Source organism: Podarcis liolepis (assembly GCF_965112155.1).
Source record: "Podarcis liolepis genome assembly, chromosome: 6".
NCBI lineage: Eukaryota > Metazoa > Chordata > Lepidosauria > Squamata > Lacertidae > Podarcis > Podarcis liolepis.
Window position 1 is genome coordinate 58,074,152 of NC_139559.1, and position 21,970 is coordinate 58,096,121.

Sequence of the window (21,970 nt, forward strand, 5' to 3'; positions counted from 1 at the left end):
GTATAGGGCAATTTCCTGAGTAAAACACCAGCAAAATGACACCTGACCTCTTTTCACAACCTAATGATCAGACTGGTCCTTTTTTGTGTGTGAGAGGAATAAACTTTATTCCATTGACCAGGATTTCCCCCCATGAGAACTGCCTTTTCTTTTCCAGTACCAAGTGCCTTAGGAATTAGTTGGACAAATCCACACACAGCTAAGAGTGCACAGTTGAATTGCAGCTGCCACCCCACCCCATAGAACATTCCATTAAACATATATCATATCCATTTTTCATCCAAAAAGACTGGCAGTAAAAGTGATCACAACATAGAAACATGTCACAATTTACACAGCAAACTAGATTTGTTGCATTTGGTTTTTTTAAAAAAATATTCTTCAGCAGATTCAAGTGATAGCAGCCAGAAATCAAATAATCAACCAATTGTTGTAGTTGAAAACGGTAACCATCAACTCTGTACAAGCGGAAAGAGGACCAGAAAACAGCCTGCAATAATGTTATAATGTATGGTGGTAAAACAGAACATTCCTGGGGTTGAACGTTCTGTTTCAGTCTGAAAAGAGACCATCTTTTTCCATAGGAAATGATGGAAGCGCCAATGCCTTTGGACAAACAGGAGTGATACTTTTTAATATCACCTCTGTTAACACTCGCTTCTGGTTCAACTTAAAAGTGAAGATAGGTGCTGCAATAAAAATGGGGTGGGACATCAAAATTTATTCAAAATTTTAAAACACCACATTTAAAATTTTGGAGGCTTTTGATAAAATATCTGAATTCTGCCACATTTCAAAGAAGACACGTGTCTTGAGAGAAGCAAATTCAACTGAAATGTCATTGTTTTGCACATGCAGTGTTACCAACACGATTCCTTTGACTCAAAACACATGGCAGAGAATTCCAGCTGGAAGATGTATAGCTGTTTCCTTCAGCAGTGAAGTGACCTGTAATATTCACAACCAGTGCACAACTGTGAAGAAAGCTATTGTGTCAGATCAGGTTTTGCAATAGTACATAAAAGTGAAAAGAAAAAAGAGGCACTTTTTGGCTGTTTGTGCCTTTGACTTGGCAAACCTTTCTACAGTGGAGGTAACCCAGGCACTCTACAAGTTCCCCTCAATTCATGTGCATGGTGCATTTCATTTAAATTAAGGCAAAATCCTCGAACAAAGGCAAAAGCAGTGCAGAAAAAAAATGTGAAAAAACTAAAAACTAAAAATTGGCACAGAAGAAGAAGCTAGTACCCAGAGCTGCTAAAGACATCACTTAACTGCATTTCACATGGGAAAACTAAATTGTACCCATGTAGCTCAATTGGTTTCCAGTTATTAAGGAACAAATGAACCTGTTGTATTTTCAATGCTGCCTGGCCAAGCAAAACAAAGCCTACAATCTTTGCCTGTGTTATTGTTTGTTTTTTTTAAAAAAAGATTCATATGTCCCCATGTCACTCAAGGAATCATATACAGCCAATTCCAACTCTCAAATTCAAAAGCATAAGCAAATGATTGCAGATCACATCATTAAGACTACAATTTATTCAATATGTCTCCAAGTGTTAGAATGATGATTTAAGGAGGCAAAACAGCAATAAAATTCTGTCTTAAAGTGCTTTTTTTGTTTTTTGTTAAACTTACTCATCAACATTTTTTTTAAAAAGATCCACTGATGCCACAATACATAAATGTATTCTTGGAATAAACAAAGCTACTTTATTGCTCTTATCCATTTACTTTTAGCATCAGGAAAAAAAGTTACCAATTTCAGACTTCCTTGTACCAAAACCATTCCATAAGGAATAACCATCCTTACACAAAAGGGCTGCAAACCCTTTCTGCAAAGCGCTATACAAATGACCTAGGAGACATATTAAATACAAAGGTCCTTGTGTAAACTGATTCTTAACTAATAATTTACAATGCCAAGTGTAAGTCACACATTTTTACATAATTTTGAATATCACTATTCAATATTTTCAGAAAGATTAAAAATTTGCCCTCCATACCTAAAGGCAGTCAGATTTTTTTCTTCTTCTGTATAAAAACTGAAAGTTTTTTTTTTTTGCAGCATCACAGAAAAGCAAGTTTTTTTACATTCACTCATTAAAGGTTCACATAATAAAAATTTCAACCACTTGATATTTTTCCTTAAATTGGTAAAATCTTGTGACAGATTTTTAAACTCATGCTTGGACCAGCATCCCACAAGAACCACAAAGGATGCTGGGACTTCCCCCACAGCCTGATGCTTAAACTTCTCAGTTGGAGAATCTCTCTTTAGGAAGTAGCATGGCCACTTTTTCTTAGAAAGCTTCACTTCTAAAAGATGAAAGCGATGGGATTTTAACAATATCAGAAAGATGCCAGGGGTTCAATGCTTCCGTTGAACGCTTGTTCTTCAGCTTGCAGCTAACCACTAAGGATCCACATCATCAAGGTCACTTTTAGGTTCACCAATCATCATTGGGGACACTGTGCCCTTTCAAAAACACAAAAGAGTTAGGAAAGCATATCTACTCTTCCAAGTATCACATAATGCAGGGGTCCCTAGCCTTCTGGGGTTTGAAAGCACATTTGGAAATCTGAAGCAGGCAACACAATGCACCCATTTCACAGAAGGAATAGGCAGTGCCGAGACCACCCTCTCCTAAATAAAACAGATACAGATAAAAGCAGGCAACCTCCTCACCAAAACAAGCAAAATGCCCTCCAACCAACAAAAAACACGCAAACTACCTCCCTCAAAACAAGCAAGCAGGCAACCTTCACGAAACCAAAACAAGCAAAAAAGTGGGTGGGCAAGAAGCATTCTGGTAAAAAGGAGACAAGATGAAGGTGTGGCTGGATGCATGCCCTTTTATTTCTACCCGTGGAAAGTGGGGGGGGGGGGGGAGCCAAATGCTCTTTAAAGAGTATTGGGAGGGGCAGTGGGTCTTAGCAGGTGCCAAGTGAAGTGTCTCAAGATGCTATGGAGATCATGGGCAGTACATCGTAGACCCCAGGCACTGTGAATTAGCACCGCATAGCTGGCAATTTAGAACTACTCAGCAATTATTTTGCTGATCTGAATGGCACAAGCGTCACCAGGAAGGCGCACTATGGTAAATGTATGCCGAACCAAATTAAGCCTCCAAGATGCTGCTGGTAGAGCTAATTCTTGCCTGAGTTCTTTAAAGTCTGAGAGAGTGAATTTCATCTAAGAAAGAAAGTAATTTTGCTTAAGAACTCCACTATATTGCTTAGAAACAGATGCATCTTAAACCAGGCTAGTATCAAACTTATCTTGGCTATATTGTGAAACTGTTCTGTGCCTGTTACCCTAAGTATGTCAGTATTCTGATGCTTTGTGCTTATCACTCTTTGGTGCTAGACTGGCCTGAAGTCAAATCAAGCTGGGCAACAAGGCCTTTGAAACAAAGAACACTGCAAATGGTCCTTGAGGAAGACAGGTGGTAGGGTCCTACCTGGCTTACAAAAATTTACATTTCAGCTTTTGACAGAAGAATGCACAAGCTCAATTCATTTGTACTGGGTGGGGTTCAAAACTAGGTGGAACCATGTGGGGAGCTACTTGCACGAATTACTTTCTATATGAAGCCGTCTCTGCAAAACTCTCAAGTCAAGCAACCACTCTCACAGCTTCTTGAACACATGAATGGGAATTATGGTTGTCTATAGAAAACAACCACTATTATAAAACAGGTGAGCTTCTGGGGTGGAATTCGAAAGTTTTCAGCATCAGGTTATGCAAAGCAAGAACGGTGAACGGAAATCAAACCATTTCCTAAGTATTAGTCACTCAGCTTTGAAGAGGCAATGCCAATTAGGAAGCCGACAGCAGCAAGCATGCAGGTAACGGACTCAGAACAACCTTGCCCTTTACCTGTGGTAGATGTCTGCCACCATTCTCATTGGCTGGGCTGCTCTCGGATCCGTTACTGCTTCCTGATTGATCCTTCTCATTCAGCAACGCTGTGGCATATGCCAGCGTGTCCTAAAGGAAAACCATAGGACTTCAGAGCCAAGTAAATACTTTTTACACAATGTTGCTGCTTACTAGGAAAAAGAAATGCTGTGCTTGCAAACAGGCATAAATTGGCACTGGTTCAAATATGGCAAACTGGTTTTTGTTTTTTTTTAAAAAAGAGCATGGTAGTGATACCATATCAGAGACTTAACAAAAATCCCTTGCTATACTGCAGGGCAGGGGCTCCTTTTTCTTAGCCCATGGGCCATATTCCCTTCTGTGCAACCTTGGAAGATCACATGGTAGTGGAGGGCGGAGCCAGAAGCAAAAGGGGGAGGAGCAACAAACAGCTTTCACCTTTGCATAGTAGGCTAGTTCACACACAGTCTTCACCTTCTGTTCAGGGACGCTAACGGACCAAAAGCACTCCAAATGCAAAGGCAGAACAAATGAGGAGTGTGGCCTGGGGAGAGCGCCGAGGGCGAGATGCAGAGAGAGCAGGAGAGCTGGATTTGGCTCCTGGCCCCCCAGCCCAGCTGTATGAGGTTTATTTTTTAAAAGAGCAAACTGGAAAGTTATGGCACTTCAGTCCTGTTTCAATGTTTAAAGCAATGGGCAACTTGAAATTATTTAAAAATCAGTCATGCTAATGAATTTCAAGCCTATGAAGACTGGTAATGTATGCATACACGCATGTAGCTTGCAGCATTTGTGCACCAAGTTTGCTGTGCCTTTCATAAATAAAACTTGGCAATCATCGGCCAGTATTACATAGTAATTAGACAGGAGAGTACTGCACACGACAGCAAAAATGCTAGACAGCATTACCATTTTCATTATATTTGTATAAACACACACACACACACACACACACACACACACACACACGGTAACTATAGCCCACAGAGATTCTGTGTAAAGAGTGTCAAATTTAGGCTGACCTGTGCAGAAATAGTGCGCTGAAAGGTTTTGGCGGTTGAGGTTTCATTGGATACATTACTCTGTGGAGCCCAGTAGTGTTCAGACATCTAGAGAAATATGAAAGCATCCATTAATGGAAACTGTGGAACAGTACTATAGCCACATGAATAAACTTTTGTAACGAAAGGGTTTAAATTACCTTTATTTGAAGCCACTGTACAGCCCAACTCCAATGATGGGAATTCTCCTTGAAATAATCTTTAGCAGCAGAGCACCTTTGAAATCCAAAGCAAATTATTAAAACTATTTATCTGAAGGTAATTTAGGATCACACTCCCTTTTCATACTTTATGAACTGTCTGGCTGTGCAATTCACTGCCTTTGCTTGTGTGCTGCAATACAGAGCAGGCTGGAGTCCAGTGTTTCAGAACGTCTCCAAAGTACAAATTCTTCCAGTTTACAAAACCTTTCCTTCCTTGTCACACGGGGCAATTCTTTCTTGTCACAGTCAGTCAGCTGAGCGGCTATGATACATTGCAGTGATGGGACGATTTTACAAATGACAGAACATCACTATTTTTCAAACAGCACAGGCCTCATATTTGCTGTTCTGTACAGTGTTTTCTTTGAGCCTGCTACCATTACAATGCAACTGAATGCACAGCACTGAACGTTCTTTAGGTATCCATACAACTAGTCTTTCCTGGATTACCGGTTCACAAGAAGCAGACCCCTTATCTAGGTTATAAATGGATCCTACACATTTTATTTGGGCCTGAAAAAGGATAAAAGAGAACTGGCAAAGGCTTGCTGAAGACACAGCTGCTTCTTATAATCATGTGACTTAATACAAACAGAACACACCGACTTCCGTTTCACTGAGTGTTATACTTACTTCTGAGCAAGAGTGACCAAGAATTTGACACACTGATAACAGCGACTGCTGTCCACATGGTTATTACTGTGGTGCATCAGTGCTGTTGAAGGAAAAGAAAGGAGATTAATCAGTATTAAAGACTTCAGGAGTGGGCCCTGCCATAAAGCAGGGAGATTTGGTTCTACATCCTAGTTTGGGCTTCATGTCAGACCACTAACCAGAGTGTAGAATCTAAACCATGGTTGTAGTTTCAAAACGTTCCACAGACAAACCATCATTTCAAGAAGTTTTTCATAAATATTTCTCACTTTCATTGAGCAGCACCAGCTTCTGCAGACAGTAGCTGTAACTACGGTTCGCTAACTTAGACAAAAACATAGTTTGGTGCAACGTATGAATTTAGCCTATGATTCATGACTTACTTAACAACAACAACAAAATGTTAAGACCCCCTTTCTAGTTCAAACATGCAATGAGCTGAATGATTACAACCTAGGTTATAATAGAGCACTTAAAGATGATGAAATTTGGTTATCAACATACCCCCCCCCCGTTACCTACAGGATTTCTGTTCTTTTGATGCCACCGGCCTCTGACGTAGTAGTCAAAATGATAAAAAGCGCTTCAGTTTCTATATGAACCAAGTCTTCACAATAAAAAAATAGCTCCTTTTGAATTCACACATCATAAATTTGTTTCTAATTCTTCACTTGAATATATTCAAGGACAGAGATTGTGGGCAGTATCCGTTAGCTGTGGAAGTGTAAGGCTGCTTACGCAAATTACCTCCTCCACCCGCCCCCCCCCCGGGCTTCTGTACAAAATGAAAACCCTGTCCAGACGTTGTTGTTTTTTTGGTGGGGCTGAACTGTTGTCACTGGAAGGGGGAAATTCACCTCTCCTGCATTGCCACTCTGTATCACACAGCCCCATCACCCCCTAGAGAGTTTTCAGGTGGAAAGAAGAGGAAGGTTGCTTGTGCAACCTGCCTTTCACTTGTGCGACCACTGGATTTAAGCCATTGATTTTCTTACTGCCAATTTTTTGTTTTGGAAGTTTCCCACAATTTCAAAGTGATTTGCCAGGAAGATGAGAAAAAACAAATCCTCTTTGCATGCATGGAAGAACCTACAAGGTTCTTTGGATTCATTAACACCTCACAGCAGGTTTACTCACCTAGCAATCCATTTTCAGTCTCAAATGCAAACTTGACCCGCTCTATTTGCAAAGGATCTTCAATAATCTGCGAAAAGGAACAGAACAATTAGTTTATACAGACACTTGGAATCTATCGTATAGTTATACATTTCTTGGTTGTACCCAATGAAGTCTTTCCACTAGTACAAAGGACTTCTGCCTGCACAATAGCGCTTTCTCTTGATTCTACCTTGGCTAGATTATATCCATTGTTATGTTAGCAAGATAACTAATATTATGACACTGCAAAAACCAGATAAGGGAAAATCCCTGGTTGTATAAATTGGTTGTATAAATTAGTTTCGTTTTTGGCATCTATACTCCAGTGCTTATCGACTGAGTGAACAGCGTAACACAAACAAGCAAAAAAAAACCCCTGTTTGTTATTAAAGTGTGTTCAGTTACCAATATCTCATGAAGAAGCTGGAAGGTGTTCTTCAGTTCATGGGGTGGAGCAGTCTCCAGCTGATTCTGTAAGTTGAAGACGCAGATTTAAGCACGCACATGAATATCAGATTTAGGATAATCATTCATATATGATTTTGCATTTTTAAAAACCCCTAAATTATAACAAGGTGGGGGCTAGATATCTGCACTTTTATCAGAAGCCTGTGTCATCAGAGAAATACATTTAAACATTTTTTCCCCCAATTTGTTCTGGGGAAGAATTCTTTATTTGTGATTTTTTTTCTGAAGAGCATTGGTTCAAAGGCTAGGGTGCTGGAGGACAGGCAGCAGGAACCAAACATAAAATAGGAAAATTAGAGAAGTGAGAGGTGTACAAACTTTGGGCTAAAACATATACAGATCTCCTGCTTCCTGGAAACTAAGCAATTTTTGTTTGTTTTGCTATTTCAAATATAAATGTTTTGCTCTCGTAAAAGCAAGCAAGTTACGTTTATAAATATGAAATATGCTGCACTATGATCTAGGAGACCAGGGTTCAAATCCCCACTTGGCAATGAAGCTCACTTGGGCCAGTCGCAGTCTCTTAGCTTAACCTACTTCACAGGGTTGTTGTGGGGATTGAGGAAGGGAAGAAGCATGCATGCCACCTTCAGCTCCTTCGCAAAAAGGGTGGGATAGAAATGCAATTACTATGCATGCATGGAGTGCATGGATGAATGGAGGAATATGCCAGAAGCTCTGGCTATTTGTACCTTTTTGCAGAGCCTTTTCATGTGCTACAATAGCTAATGTGTACGGTGAAGTGCAAATAAGCTCTTTCATTCTGAAGAATTGGCATCTGCCAATATGGAGATTATGCAACAGGCAATTCGATTCTGTACTGCACAGAGCTGCTACGTACACAGACATGTGTGTGCGCGCACACACACACACGCCTCAGGCACCAACGTAGAACAGGCCATGTTTTGAAAGTGTACCCTGACTGGTTTCTCCTTACCTTGATGAAATGGAGAATGGTAAAGGAAAAGTGCTCATTACAAAAGCAGCAGTACACCACCATCTCAATGAGGACCAGCAGCGACCCAGTTAGCTCCCTTAATGCGTACATCACCTAATGAAACACAAAAAGTCAGATTAGGCAGCCGTTCTTTCTTAAAATAAAAATAAAAATCCAGCTTTGGGAAGCTCGTAGATTTGCTCTTTTTAAATGTTCTTCACATTTAAGACCCAACCCAAGCCTCATAATTTAGAGGCCTAAAACAGTAGCTTACCTCCATTAAATAAGGCTTCCCCTCAGGCAGGAACAGTAAAGCTTCTACTTCTTCATGGAGGGCCAGGAGCGGTCCAGAGGTGGTAATGCTAAGGGGTGAATGCAGAACACACAGACCAGGAGCTGAAAAATAAACGAAATGAAATGAAATATGGAGGCAGGAAACATGCAGAGGGACGAGTGGTGGAGAGGATAGCAAAAACTTTGATCCACGTGATTTTGGGCCTTCCTGAACAAATACGAGGAGACATCCCCCACCTGCCTGCATCCTGAGAAAATAGTTGAACCACTACTCCTTTTGAGTAGCAACTTTATATGCAGAGAGTAAATAGCAGGGGTTTGCACTGGTTCTGTGTACTGCAAATTACAAGGTGAATCAGGGTGATTTGGGGAAGATTCCCACATCAGACTGTGATACTAGCATGGTGCCTCCAGATGGACTGGGGACTCCCTAAGCCTCCAGGTGGCTCTGTGCCCTTGAGTCCCACCCCTAGCCTCCCAGAAACTAAGTCAAGCTGACTGGGGGAAACTCCCAAAACTCGGAAGGGTGGAAAGGTGGTGGAATCTGAGAAACAGGTCTAGCTTTGAAACACTGATTTCTTTTCCCAGAGCACTCCAATCAGATATTTAGAGGAGGGGTTGAAAGCTATTTCTTTACATGTTCCATTCTTTACAGTGAATGGAAAGATTTCCATTGTATGCCTCAAAGTAAGTGGGAAAGGGGCTGAAGACCAGCCCTTTGACCCTTATGGTAACAGGTCCTTGCTGGGAGAAAACCCCTTTCTCCTTGGGAGAAGAGAATTTGCCTCCAAATGTCTGTGGGAGGCAGAAGCTCAACCCCCTAACTACAACCATTTGGGCACAAGGGTCTTTGCTAGGGGCGACATTCCCCACACTCGATATTTCCTGAGAATCTAGCACTTTTTTCTTCGCCCGCAATTCCTAGTGTGCCCACCCTAAAATGGTCAAGTCTGTCCTTGTGGGAGAAGCGCTGTGAAGCTTCATTCCCTCACAGAAAGGGTGACTGTGCATACAAATTTCACCCAATTCTGGAAGAAAATGAAAAAAAGTATAACTCGTCCTTTGATGGGAAAAGAATCTAACCTTTAGGTGTCCCCTGGATATAAATGCCTAGTTTGCAGCCTTAATCCATTCTGGAGGGTCCTCCAAGCAAGGACCCACTGGCATATTTAACCCACTTCTGTGAAAAGGGAAGAAAGTTACAGCTGTTTTTGGATTCTCCATTATCATGAAGGGGTTGAGAAAACAGAGCTTAATTTTTAACAGATCTAAATTGGCTCTGCTCTGAATAATAATGGGTTGAATTGGAAAGACTGGCTCCAAACAGATCAGGCTGCTTCCCAAAGCTTCAGATTAAAAGTTGAATATGGTGGCTGGTGTACACTCCTTCCAAATAGTCACTGAAAACCAGGAGTTGCTCTTGGTGGGTAAACTGAGGAAGTTTAATCTCTTTACTGAAGATCTGCCAAGCTGCATTATTAACAGCGGCCATTTAGTTTTGTCAAATAAAATACTTACCCACATTCCTTTGTGATGAGACATCAGAGTGCAAAACAAGCAGCGCCACGGTATTATGGAGGAACCCAAACTCTCGAGCTTGTGCTGAACTCCATCTGCGATTCTGTTTTTGTTAGGCAATATTAAAAAAAGAGAGTAGAAGATTATTTTGCAAGCCCTGCTTAAACATCATTGCCTGCACATACTTTTCAGTTTTGTGTCTTTTCTTTTCTTTTCTTTAAGGGAAGAGCATTTCTAAAACCAATCATATGCTTGCTTTAAGTAAGCAGCAACTGTGTTCATCTACTAGTAGCAAAGTGTAGAGTGCTATATGGAAAGCTCATTTTGAGTTTCCAAGGTAGACTCAGTTTTATGGTACAGCAGAACCTAGGCATATCGCACCATGAATCGGGTTATGTTGCAAGTAGGCACCCGTTTCTGTTTGATTAATGCAAAAAGCCTTCTATCAGCAACTTGTCCCAACAATGGGCAGGGTGTTCCAAGAGGGAGAAGCAATGCATGCGGCAAGTTCAGAACGGGGCTGAGTTGTGCTGAATCACCTACAGGCTTGAGGCAGTCAGTACCAGCAGCTGCCAAGGCAGGCCAGACACATGGCTCTGCCTCCCTCCTGCCTCAAATGCTGCTGGCAGCGCAGAGCTGGGCCCAAGGGAAGCAGCTGCAGGGAGTCTGGCTGTTTTCTTGCACATACGATTGCAGGGGGAAGAGGAGCACACAGCTTAAATTTCCTTGGCTGCTTCTGTTGGGCTCTCAGGTAGAGGAGCAGCGGTGGCAGTCGGAAGACAGAGTTCACAATGGTTTTAATCCCAATGGGTAGTTTCTGTAACTGAGTATATGAACTTGAAGGCAACACAAATATTCTACCTAGACTACTGGATGATATTAAGCACCTCATTACCTGGTTATTCTGACGGCTAGGACCAAGGAGAAAGTTGATCATATGCCTCAAGGCAGAATGCCTGAGAAGGAGATCACAAGCTCTTATACCCTGCTGTGAAAGGACAAACAGAACATAGGGTCACATCTGTTTCCATATGCAGAGCATGCCTGCACATTTTAGATTATGGTTCCTTATTATGCTTCGTACTTTCCAAAAGCACATATGATTAAATTATATACTACTGACTGGCAGGGTTTTGAATGGCTCCACAGCACCAGATTCCCTGTGATTTGCAGATATTTTTTCTTTCAGGTTTGCTTGCTTACCAGTTTAACAATAGGATGCCCTGAACACAAAGGAAGTCCTGACAGCTGGAAACACATGCCCTAAAGACTGCAGCAGACCATTGGAAAGCACCTGGGGAAAGGCATGCTCTCCAGTCAATAGGGCTTGATTTGAGCACATGTAACAAGTTTAAACTCTAAATGGCTATATAAGAAATCTTGAAAAACAATCTACCTTTATGTGATAATGGTAATGTTTACCCATAACATAAATTTGTCCTAGGACATAGGGCAAATAAAGAGAGAAGTGGAAGAGTGAGTATTTGGTTTACCTTTTGTACAAAATTGTTGAACAAGAAGAAGTACTGGGCACAGTTTTTGCAGTTCTCAGGGACGTCCTTGTCCAGCAGACCAAGCAGCACATCCACTAACTGATGCAGACTTTTCAACTGTTGTAAAATAAAGATGGGAAGATCTTGTATTATCAGGAAGGCGGATTTAATTAAGGCACATTTAATAATAAGCACAAAAGGACCTACTGCCTATGGATTTATTAGGCTTGCTTAAGACAAATGCCAGGCAGCTTGGTTCAGCTGGCCATTGGGCACTGCTTCCTTAACACCCCCCTGAACAATTCTATTACATATCCGCCTGGCCTTTGCCTTGGAGCCAATTTGATTCCCTCCCTCCCTCCCTTTCTTTCTTTTTTCCTTTCCTTCTCCTCCTGCGATGAGGCTACATTTTAATATTTTAATGTTTCCATATTTTAATGTTGTATTTTAATGTTGTTTTTAAGTTGTAATCATTCAATTTGTTTTTATTATTGCTTGTAAGCCGCTCTGAGCCCAGCCTTGGCTTGGGAGGGCGGGGTATAAATAAAAATTATTAATTATTATTATTATTATTATACATTTCAAGACTCACACATATCCTTAGAACAAAATAACTTCATTTAAGAAGGGCATCAGCGTATACACTCTTAGAATAGAAGGACTATAGCACTTTCAAGTCTGACCACTGAGCCAGCAAATTTAAGTAAAAACACTCAAGCTTAAAAAGCTCGGTATGGAGCACAGCAACGACGACTTTGGTCCGTGTGTATGCAAGGAGCTAGGCAGGACATTTAAGCCTCTTCCTCTGACCACCAACCACCTCCTGAGATTTTACCAAACGTCGACCATACATTCTCAAATGAATCGCTGCAGTTGTAAGAACAGAAACTTATTTTTTCAAGTAGGAGTTTCTCACAACACTTAATACCACACTTAGACAAAACCATCACAGAACCATAGGATTTGCAAAGGTCTGAAACTAGTTACAAGATTCTGGCAGTGAACAGACTAAAGAAATAAGATAGAATAGCAAGGGCGGCAGAGGGGTGGGGAACAATTAACATATATCATTAATGAAGCGGCAGCATACAATTTTCTGAAGTGCAATGAAATGTTTCGCATACCAGCAGTTACATATTACTGACCTTTTCCTGATAAAACAAGGCACTGTCTAAGGTTTTTTCAAGAATGGTGGCTACAGCAACTCGCACCTCTCTCACACTGCATTCCAGTAGAAAAGTCCTGAAAAATGCACACATGCAATAAAAATGAAGATGCGCGCGATAGAATCCATCTCTCTCATGTGCTAGGAGAAATCTGCAATCCCTGCCTTTTACTCAAGTGTGAAATCCAATATTTACACTTCTTTGAGAGTAGAAAGACTGGATACGGTCACTTAATAGCCAAACTGAAGGTGCCTCATAGAATGTAAATGATATCTATGTGCATCTGACAGGAATTCTTCAAATCAGCAGGACTTAATACCATAACAAAATAGACAGATTAAAAGGAAGCAGTAATTGACTGCCTAAAGCAATGTAGATAGGCTTTCCACTGAAAGTCGTTCAGTGTGACAGAGCTTGTCGTTTGGAGCAGACACATGCCTACACACACACACTGACTCACTGTGCACTTAATGGATCAAGCAATTTTTATATTCATGTCATAAATTATATTTCCTGCCAGAAAATATATCTAAAAGGCTATCTGCCTCTCCACAAGTAGATCATTCTCTCATATGGCTTATTCATCCAAGCATACAAATTTTTGGGTACATGCCTCTAATGAAGATAAGTGAGTAGTATATAATAGTTAGACTTGTGTACTTATATTGATACTTACTTTATGAGCTCTCGCCCTTCTGCCTCAACTAAATATTCAACCAACCATTGACAAGCTTCAAAACTTTTAGAAACCAAAGCATCAATGGTTGCAATCCATTCTTCTATGTCAACCCTTAAAAAACACCAAAAAACAATCACAGTAAGGTCAGCAAGACTTCAATATGTGAAATATAAGTTTTCTCTCTTTTAAAAAGCTTTTAAAAGTGTTACCTGAGTTTTTTCTTGGTTCGCAGACACGTCTGGAAGAGGAACTGGACTGCTAGTTGTAAACTTACTCTTGCCATAGATGGATAATGGGGGTGCTTTAACTTTGTCTAAGAAAAAGAAAGTGCATCACATAACACCACAAGTACTGGCCTTTCTGATAAGATTCTTAAACACAGTTTTCAGACTGGAACTGAGACGGTGCCAAAATAGTTTTAGGATGGCACAAGAAGGTAAAGAGAATTATCTGAGGTTTCAGAAAAACACTTTGTCAAATGTGTGGTGACTGGTGACTTCCACTCTTCTGCTAAGCTCCTTGGTGTTTAAAGAAAGGGGGAAAACAGCTTCTGTCCCTTCGATTATACTATGGGAGCTGCAATCCAGCACAAACTTTTTCTCATTTTTTGGACCTTCCTCTTTAGCTCAAACCAAACTATGAGTGTGTGCAGTGGGCTCAATATTTGCCTTGTAACTGTATGTGTTTTAAAATTCTGATCCATTTTCAAATTGCTTCCTGCTATTTGATTTGGTTTTGTGTAAACAAAATTCTGAGGTTCCCATTCACTATAATGGAGAATTGAAAAATGGTGTAACTGCCCCCTCCCTTTGACCAAAGTGGATGAAATTTACAAGGACGAGGGAAGCAGGTATTTGTCTCTTGTCTTTTCTCTTCATACAATAATTAAAGGTGTGTGTATTAAATGCTTCATACCAGCCTTTTCATTCGAGTGGTTGTGTCCTCTGATGGGTTTTACAGGCCTACGATAAGCCATACAGCCTTAGAGTGTCTAAAATGTTGGCCGCAGAGTTTTGGTGTTTCAGTTTTCTTTGTTAAAGCAGAGCAACACAGGAGCTAATATATATGTGTGTGAGTAGCTTCTAACTTCTTAAAAAGTCCTACACCGCTGTGCTTTGACAAAAAACACAATCTAGAGCCCTTCAACCACATTTTGGACAACCTTCTTGCAAAGAGATGTAGGAAAAAATATATATATGAGGGGAAAAGTACAGAAACAATAGGACAGAACAACATAAAGATTTGTGGGATCCTTCATCCAACTTGGTGGAGGACAGCCCCACAAATCACCCTGTATTTTGGCCCACACACAGGCAGTGAACACCCTAAAAGATATAATCAGAGACTGAACATATGTTTTACTGCAGTTAAGTAATCGAAGAGGCCATAGTATGCTATATCAACAATGCATTCATTTTTTAAAAAGAAGTTTGCTGCTGGATAGTCTTAATTTCTCCCCCTCTTCCCAATGAAGACAGTTTATCTTGTTCTGGCTCCACTGAGCCTCAGCAATTCACTTCACTTAGTATCTGAAAGATAAAATTCATCACTCACAGCATTTAATGAAGCTAACGATAAAACAAAGCTAAAATAGTCACTGCTGTAGACATCTCTGTTCTTCATAAACTTCAGGTTTTCATCTCTCACCATCTGAAATGACAACACATGTCTGGTTTTAGAAATAAAAGTCAAGGATATGTTTAGAATTTCTAAATCTTTCTTACAGAAAATATGACATTTTGTAAACAAAAGCATCATTAAAAGCAGGATGTTAGAAGCAATGTATATCTCATACTGTATGTTTGAAATGGCATGATTTGGGCTGAATTAGCTGTAATTATCACCAAGCTAATCAAGTCATACTGGAAAGGCTCACTGAAAACATCAGGCTCAGTGTGCTGCAGCAGTGAGATTAATAGCAAATTCTATGTGAAGAATTACCAGAACTCACATTTATTACAGTGCCATAAAACAGTAACTAAACTTTCACATGATTTTTTATCATGGCTTCAGCTGAGATTCCTGCATTGCAGGGGGTGGACTAGATGACCCTTGGGGTCCCTTTCCAACCCTACAATTCTATTATTCTATGTTATAGTGCTAGCAAAGATACACAAAGGGGCAGCTACAATTGAGTTGTCCACTGAAAATGACAGACATATAGGCTCACAAGAGAGAACTATTTCTTCACAAAATGTGATTAATTTATCGATTATCGATTCTTACAACATGAGGAAATGGTCTTCAATTGAATAGCTTTAAAATGAAGCGTCACCTCTAAATCTACGAGATTAAATTTTGATTTTTGTTTTGCTCCAGAACAATTCAGAGAGTAAAAGATATACCTATATCCATTACACCTAGAATTTTATCTATTGAGCTTGTGAATACCTGACATTTTTATAATGTTATCTAGCTGCCATTAACACTGTTTACCTGATATATCCGAACTGGCATTTTCTCTACAAATAAGCCTTTTTTCTCCCCTTTCTTGACCAGTTTGGTCAAGATGGACAAGCGGTCACTACTGGGTCTATGGGGCCGTGGTGATGATTGCGGTGAAACATCTGGTGAAGATGGAGCAGACCTGGGAAATAAAACGCATGTAAGCTCAATGCTGAAAATATATTCTTCCATTTGCTTGACAAAGTGCAAAGCCAAAGTTCTAAGTATGTTGTGCATCTAGCAATGCACATTTGATCATAACTTTATGTTCTGCGCGTGGAAGGCCTGAACTCATTATATGGCTGATTGTGGCTACAATCCTGCATCCTTTGCTAGGGCAGCAGGCTGTGGAACAGTGTTTTCTAAGAAGCCAGTGTAGCTTCTCCTCCTTCATCAGGTCTCCAGGGCTGTTTACTGTTTGGTGCTGAGTACACTGCTCTAAATAGATGCTCCCATGCATTCAACAACCTGCCAAGCCCTCTCTCTCACAGCTCTGCTTCTGCTACTACTAATACACTGTATCTGTAATACCCAATGATGTTCATAACTGAACCATTTCTTTTTCATAATGAAAATAGGCTTCATAGAGTCAGCTGGCCAGCCCCCTGCTAATGGGAAAAAATGAAACAAGGTAAAGAGAAAACCAAAGGTTTCTCTGACTAAATGTTTTTTGGCCATTTTAGCAGGATTTAATGGTGCAAGTATTCGCCCCCAAATGGTTATATCTTTTTCAAGGTTATATCTTTAAAAAGTTTCAATACTGTAGCTTGTACAGTCCTATTCCTTCATATAGTACCCACCTCCTAAGTGTCTTGGATGCCCCTAGTCATAAACATACTCACAGAAGCTGTCCTGAGCTTATGCGTAACCAAATTATAGCCTCAAGAGTACTCCTCTGAACAGAAGATTATAAATTCTGCAGAGGTCCCTCATGGAAGGAATAAGCTTCTGGTTAAGTAGCTTAAACACACACACACACACACAGAGAGAGAGAGAGAGAGAGAGAGAGAGAGAGAGAGAGAGAGAGAGAGACTGGAGGGGAAGCAAGATGTTCTGCTCGTGCAGGGATCAGGTAAACTTACAAAGACAGGTCCTCAGCTTCCTGACGCACGACGCTAACTCTGCTTTTCTTTGGCAAAACTGGCGAGTTCTGGTCAGAGACTCTCTGGTAGAAGAGCATGTAGGCATTCCAGTAGCGGCGGCGAACATCAGGATATGGATTTGCTGCGAAGAAGAGATATCCTTATAGTTGACTGACCTGATTCTTGCAGCAGGAATACTGGCCTAACTACAACTTTCAGGCAGTTGTTAATGGAAATCTACACATTCCAATGGGGAAAGAATAAATTGCTGATTAAGGGGGTCAACAAGCAACATTTTCCATGGCATTTTATTTTCCGAAGGCAGGTGGCTCACTTCCGTTTCATGTCAAACATTTTTCTCCCCCCGACCCCCGGGCCAAGAAAAGCAGGTCTGTGCAGGAAACAGCATAGCACTGATATGCATGCATGCTTCACAGTGTGTGTGTGTGTGTGTGTGTGTGTGTGTGTGTGTGTGTGTGTGTACACACGCACAGAAGCAATACACTACACATCACACGCACGTTTCACGTTGCTTCCTACATGGTAATGCCTTCTGTGTAGAAAAAGCATGTGTTTGTGTAGCAACTCTGATCACACCAGTTACACTCATCAGTTCTCAATTTGTTAAGGAGCCATATGAAAAGAATAAAAAACAACAGGACAGCAACCATACAGTATCTGAGTAATATTATTAAATTTTTCTGAAGACAGATGACAAACTTCCACATCAGCATCTGTGATCCTGTAACTCAGCCCTGAAGTGAGTAAGATTTAAATGAGGGGAAAAGTGATAATGGAACACAAAATTTATACTTACACTGGTCATAAACTTTGGGTCTATACTCTCCGCCAAAGCATTCATACTCCAAAGTTTCATCATTCAACTCAAATTCTTCAACAACTGTGTCATTGAATTTGAACCATTTTCCTTTTCCACATCCCCTGTTGGAAACACACAGAAACACAAGCCATGTTCACTGTCAAAGATGATGGCTTAAAAATCTCAATAAAGTTTCCTAATAGCTTTCCAATTCTCATGGCTACCAAAGAGATAATCTGCATTGAGAATGATTTCATGTTAAAATCAAATATGGAACAAAACAGATCTGAATATAAAGGGATCAGAAATCATTGCAAGATGGCAGACACATTCACCACCAGCCTGTTTCATACAATGATTCAAACTTTATAAAGATCATCCCTCCTGTCACACACATCCTTTGAAAGGAAGATTCTGGTTTTGTTTTAAGCCAGAGCTACCCCATTACATTTGCAAAAACTTTCAAGCATTCTGGTATACTTTCATAAAGGTAGAGGTAAAGGGACCCCTGACCATTAGGTCCAGTCGTGACTGACTCGAGGGTTGCGGCGCTCATGTCGCTTTATTGGCCGAGGGAGCCGGCGTACAGCTTCCGGGTCATGTGGCCAGCATGACTAAGCCGCTTCTGCCAAACCAGAGCAGCGCACGGAAACGCCTTTTACCTTCTTGCTGGAGCGGTAGCTATTTATCTACTTGCACTTTGACGTGCTTTCGAACTGCTAGGTTGGCAGGAGCAGGGACCGAGCAACGGGAGCTCACCCCATTGCGGGGATTCGAACCACCGACCTTCTGATTGGCAAGTCCTAGGCTCTGTGGTTTAACCCACAGTGCCATACAGAGGTTTAAAAAGTGCTATACAAAAATGATGCATTTGCCAATAGGAGTTTGCAAGTTTAACACTGCATGGTCTTAACTGCTTTAAAGTATTCAAGCAAAGAACTAGTAGAGCCCACCCAGAGCAGACTTTCTCTTTACCGTCTATCTTTGATAAAGGAATAGTAGTGGCCTGCATGGGCCTGGCCGCTGTGCACTATCACCCCAACCAGCTCATAGTTTTCTGTAGGGGCCACTTTCTTCCGTGGGGATCCTGCACCTCCCTGATCGACGTGTCGCCCATTGTCGCCAACTTCCGAGGAAGAATCTTGCCGGGCCATTCCTGAAACTGTATAGGGTTCCATGTTCAGCATCCAGGGGAACTGTTTGAAAGGAAACACTTCCGATTAAATTTAAACCTGAGCCCTATTACTTGCTTATAAACCTCCTGTAATTACCTAAAACACAGGGTGGCTAACCTTTAAAGGCTGAACACAGGAAATAGTTTATGGGATGCAGAGAGTCATAGAGCAAACCAGAAGGTTTGTCTGTTTTTCCAGGACTCAGAATGGAACTTCCGATTTTTTCCAGTGAGGAAGATTATGGACTTCAGCTCAGAAAGCAAGTCACAATCACTTCTTTTGAAACTCTGCAAGCACCATTAGTAGTTAGGGCAGGTAATGTCAAAGGCCCATCAGAGGGACAGAGATACACCGTGGGCAACATGCATACTTGGAACAGAATAAATAATGGTGAGAAGTAAAGATTCCATTCCAGAAAATGCCTTTAGAGAAATAAAAGAGCAGCTGTGCTTACCTTTATCTGTTCATCGTACTTAATGGAACGTCCACTTTCCCAATCAAATCCAAATCTCATGAGGTGGATCACCAACAAGCTAGGCAGCGCTTTAATGCACGTCCGCTTTACTGTAGTTCTCTTAAAAATAGAAGAGAGTCACCTCCAGCTACTCATTTTAGCATCAGGGAATGCATACTTCCTGCTCACTGTAGAGACGTTTTCTTACAATTATGGATTTAGGTTGATAGAATCAAAGAGCAGGAAAACTGTTTTCTAAAGACTAACTACTAATTCCTTATCAAATCATTTACAACACGCCTTTTCTCAAAGGCAAAAACTTTCAAACATACAAATATTTTGTCTCTGCTTTGCCTAGGACACCAATATTCTGAAGTGGCACCCCCTCCATCTATATATATACTACCCTAGTACTCATCGAAGGAAGCACAGAATATCAATGTGATAAAGACAAGAACACATTAAACTTGAGGGCTTGGACTAGACTCATTCTCCAGATCTCTAAGTGTACTAACACACCCTGGGTTGTCTCTCCCTTAGAATTTCACAGGTATTTTAACTGTCACCAGGGAAGTGGGGGAGAAGCATTACCTTTTCTTTACATTTCTCACAGTAATATGCATTACTTCCTTCCAGAATTTCTCCTCTAACAAACTGATCCAATGAAATTTCCAGGCTTTGACATGAAGTGACTCCTAGATTGAGAGCCATAAAGGCTTCCTCTCGTTCATACCTACACCAAATTGGATAATGAAAAAGGGTTAGACTGCAATACTACCAACTCTATTGTTTCATGGTTTAAGAGATGTCTCTTTTTGGCAATATCTTTAACAGTCAAACCCACTGCAGACATGAGGCTTATCATCTCCTTTGATGGTTTACAGAGCAATCTTAAGTGTAGAAAATCTTAATTTACACTGGCTTAAGTTTAGCCTATTTCCAGCTCTGTGAAGGAAGAATATGATTCACACCACCCATTTTGCTGGCTAAGTTCTGCTGGGTTGTAAGGCCACATGACTTAATTGCAAGGGGTTTGGAAAAGGTCTAAGTCTCTCCTTGCTCTGTTCCACCTCTGCCAGGCCCTCAGAATGCCTCCCTTTTTTGAGACTTCTGTTGGCAACCCTCTACCTCAGACAGGGTGAAAGACTTCTGCCAGCATATCCCCAGCTGAGGAAGCCCAAAATCTGCCAGAACCAAACCCATTCATCCCAGAGGATCTTGAGTTTGGATTGTGCTGTAAGACGGCAGGCTATAGACTCATGGCTCCATCCCATCCTCCCTGCAATTTCAATCCTGGTGAGGGTTTGCTGCTTAAAAACTAACCATGGTTACTATTTATGAAGAATTAAGAAGTAGTATAATTACAGATGCAATACTAACCATATTGACAAGAAAATGGGGTTGGGGGTGTAATACAGGATAGGGGAGACACGTGCCATAGAAACAGACCTATGGCAGCCTTCCTTCACCTGGCAGCCTCCAGAGGTTTTGGATTCCAAATCCCATCAGGCCCACTCAACATGGCCAATGATCAGGGATGATGGGAGTTGTAGCCCAAAACACCTGGAAGGCACTAGCTTGGGAAAGGGCTGGACAAGAGACATAATCCAGAGAAGGGAGGATAGAAATGGTTGAGCCTTGAAAGAGCTCTGTGCTGTTGCAGAGCAGGCAGGGTTAGGACTGGGTAGGCCATATCCCATGGAATGTTGAAAGCTGCCGAATGACTGACATAGCCCTGCCTGTGGAAAGGAGAATTCCATGCCTGAATCATGCTAATCTGAAAGAAAAAGTTGAGGGGGGAAATCGGCCATGTACTTATCAAGAGTTTTTTCTCCTTTAAAATGAAGTCACTGAATGGCACTAAACAAAGATGAAAATCAAGTACTTCTCCTACAATGTTCCAGTAGTTAACATTAAGAGTTCTTTTTTCCAAGTAGGCTACCCGTAACTAGGAATAACCTAGTTAAAATTCACCCACCTATGAGGACAGTCCTTGCAGATTTTCTGATCAGAGTAGATTCCCTGGAAAGTGTTCTTAAATATTTGGTCTCGCCCTATTTTCTGTAAGAGATAAAAAAAATGCTAATAGCAACTAGCTTATACATGAAGTGGCTGTTAATGAAAAGAATTACTGTGTAAACACCATAACCAACATAAAAATAACCTTGAGGTATTCATCCATCTGATCTATAAGACTTGTGAAGAACTCATAAGCATCTTGTTGTTCACGTACATAGAGCTCCTTGTTCCACATCTTGAAGATCTAAAATATAAAACGTATTCCACAGAGTCACTGCTTTAATATACTGAGACTCTTAAGGATAGCAGCAGATGCATCTTAGTTCCCTGGAAAAAGCTTGCCTCCTAGTGGAAGGAGAGGAGAACATGCCAGTGATCTGCACCACTGGATTGTGACCAATAGGGAGAACTATATATTACAGTTGCACTTGGAAGTTGAACGGAATCAGTTCTGG

At 41.0% G+C, this 21,970-nt stretch overlaps 1 protein-coding gene across 2 annotated transcripts in view; it reads right to left on the reverse strand.

Annotated features, from left to right (window-relative positions):
• Positions 1 to 79: 79 nt before the first annotated feature.
• Positions 80 to 21,970, reverse strand: part of USP24 (ubiquitin specific peptidase 24) — a 72,045-nt gene continuing 50,154 nt past the window's right edge. For both annotated transcript variants that reach the window (XM_083510199.1, XM_083510200.1), the window contains exons 44-67: positions 21,661 to 21,759; positions 21,475 to 21,557; positions 20,088 to 20,229; positions 19,497 to 19,616; positions 18,843 to 19,063; positions 17,865 to 17,989; positions 17,048 to 17,189; positions 15,957 to 16,107; positions 15,075 to 15,170; positions 13,730 to 13,833; positions 13,518 to 13,631; positions 12,821 to 12,917; positions 11,676 to 11,792; positions 11,078 to 11,170; positions 10,183 to 10,285; positions 8,645 to 8,766; positions 8,371 to 8,484; positions 7,371 to 7,436; positions 6,945 to 7,011; positions 5,787 to 5,868; positions 5,091 to 5,166; positions 4,912 to 4,998; positions 3,887 to 3,997; positions 80 to 2,482 (exon numbers count right to left, since the gene is read on the reverse strand). In XM_083510199.1, coding sequence (XP_083366325.1) covers positions 2,420 to 2,482; positions 3,887 to 3,997; positions 4,912 to 4,998; positions 5,091 to 5,166; positions 5,787 to 5,868; positions 6,945 to 7,011; positions 7,371 to 7,436; positions 8,371 to 8,484; positions 8,645 to 8,766; positions 10,183 to 10,285; positions 11,078 to 11,170; positions 11,676 to 11,792; positions 12,821 to 12,917; positions 13,518 to 13,631; positions 13,730 to 13,833; positions 15,075 to 15,170; positions 15,957 to 16,107; positions 17,048 to 17,189; positions 17,865 to 17,989; positions 18,843 to 19,063; positions 19,497 to 19,616; positions 20,088 to 20,229; positions 21,475 to 21,557; positions 21,661 to 21,759 — 2,595 coding nt within the window. In that variant the 3' untranslated portion in view covers positions 80 to 2,419. The remainder of the gene's footprint in view (positions 2,483 to 3,886; positions 3,998 to 4,911; positions 4,999 to 5,090; positions 5,167 to 5,786; positions 5,869 to 6,944; positions 7,012 to 7,370; positions 7,437 to 8,370; positions 8,485 to 8,644; positions 8,767 to 10,182; positions 10,286 to 11,077; positions 11,171 to 11,675; positions 11,793 to 12,820; positions 12,918 to 13,517; positions 13,632 to 13,729; positions 13,834 to 15,074; positions 15,171 to 15,956; positions 16,108 to 17,047; positions 17,190 to 17,864; positions 17,990 to 18,842; positions 19,064 to 19,496; positions 19,617 to 20,087; positions 20,230 to 21,474; positions 21,558 to 21,660; positions 21,760 to 21,970) is intronic.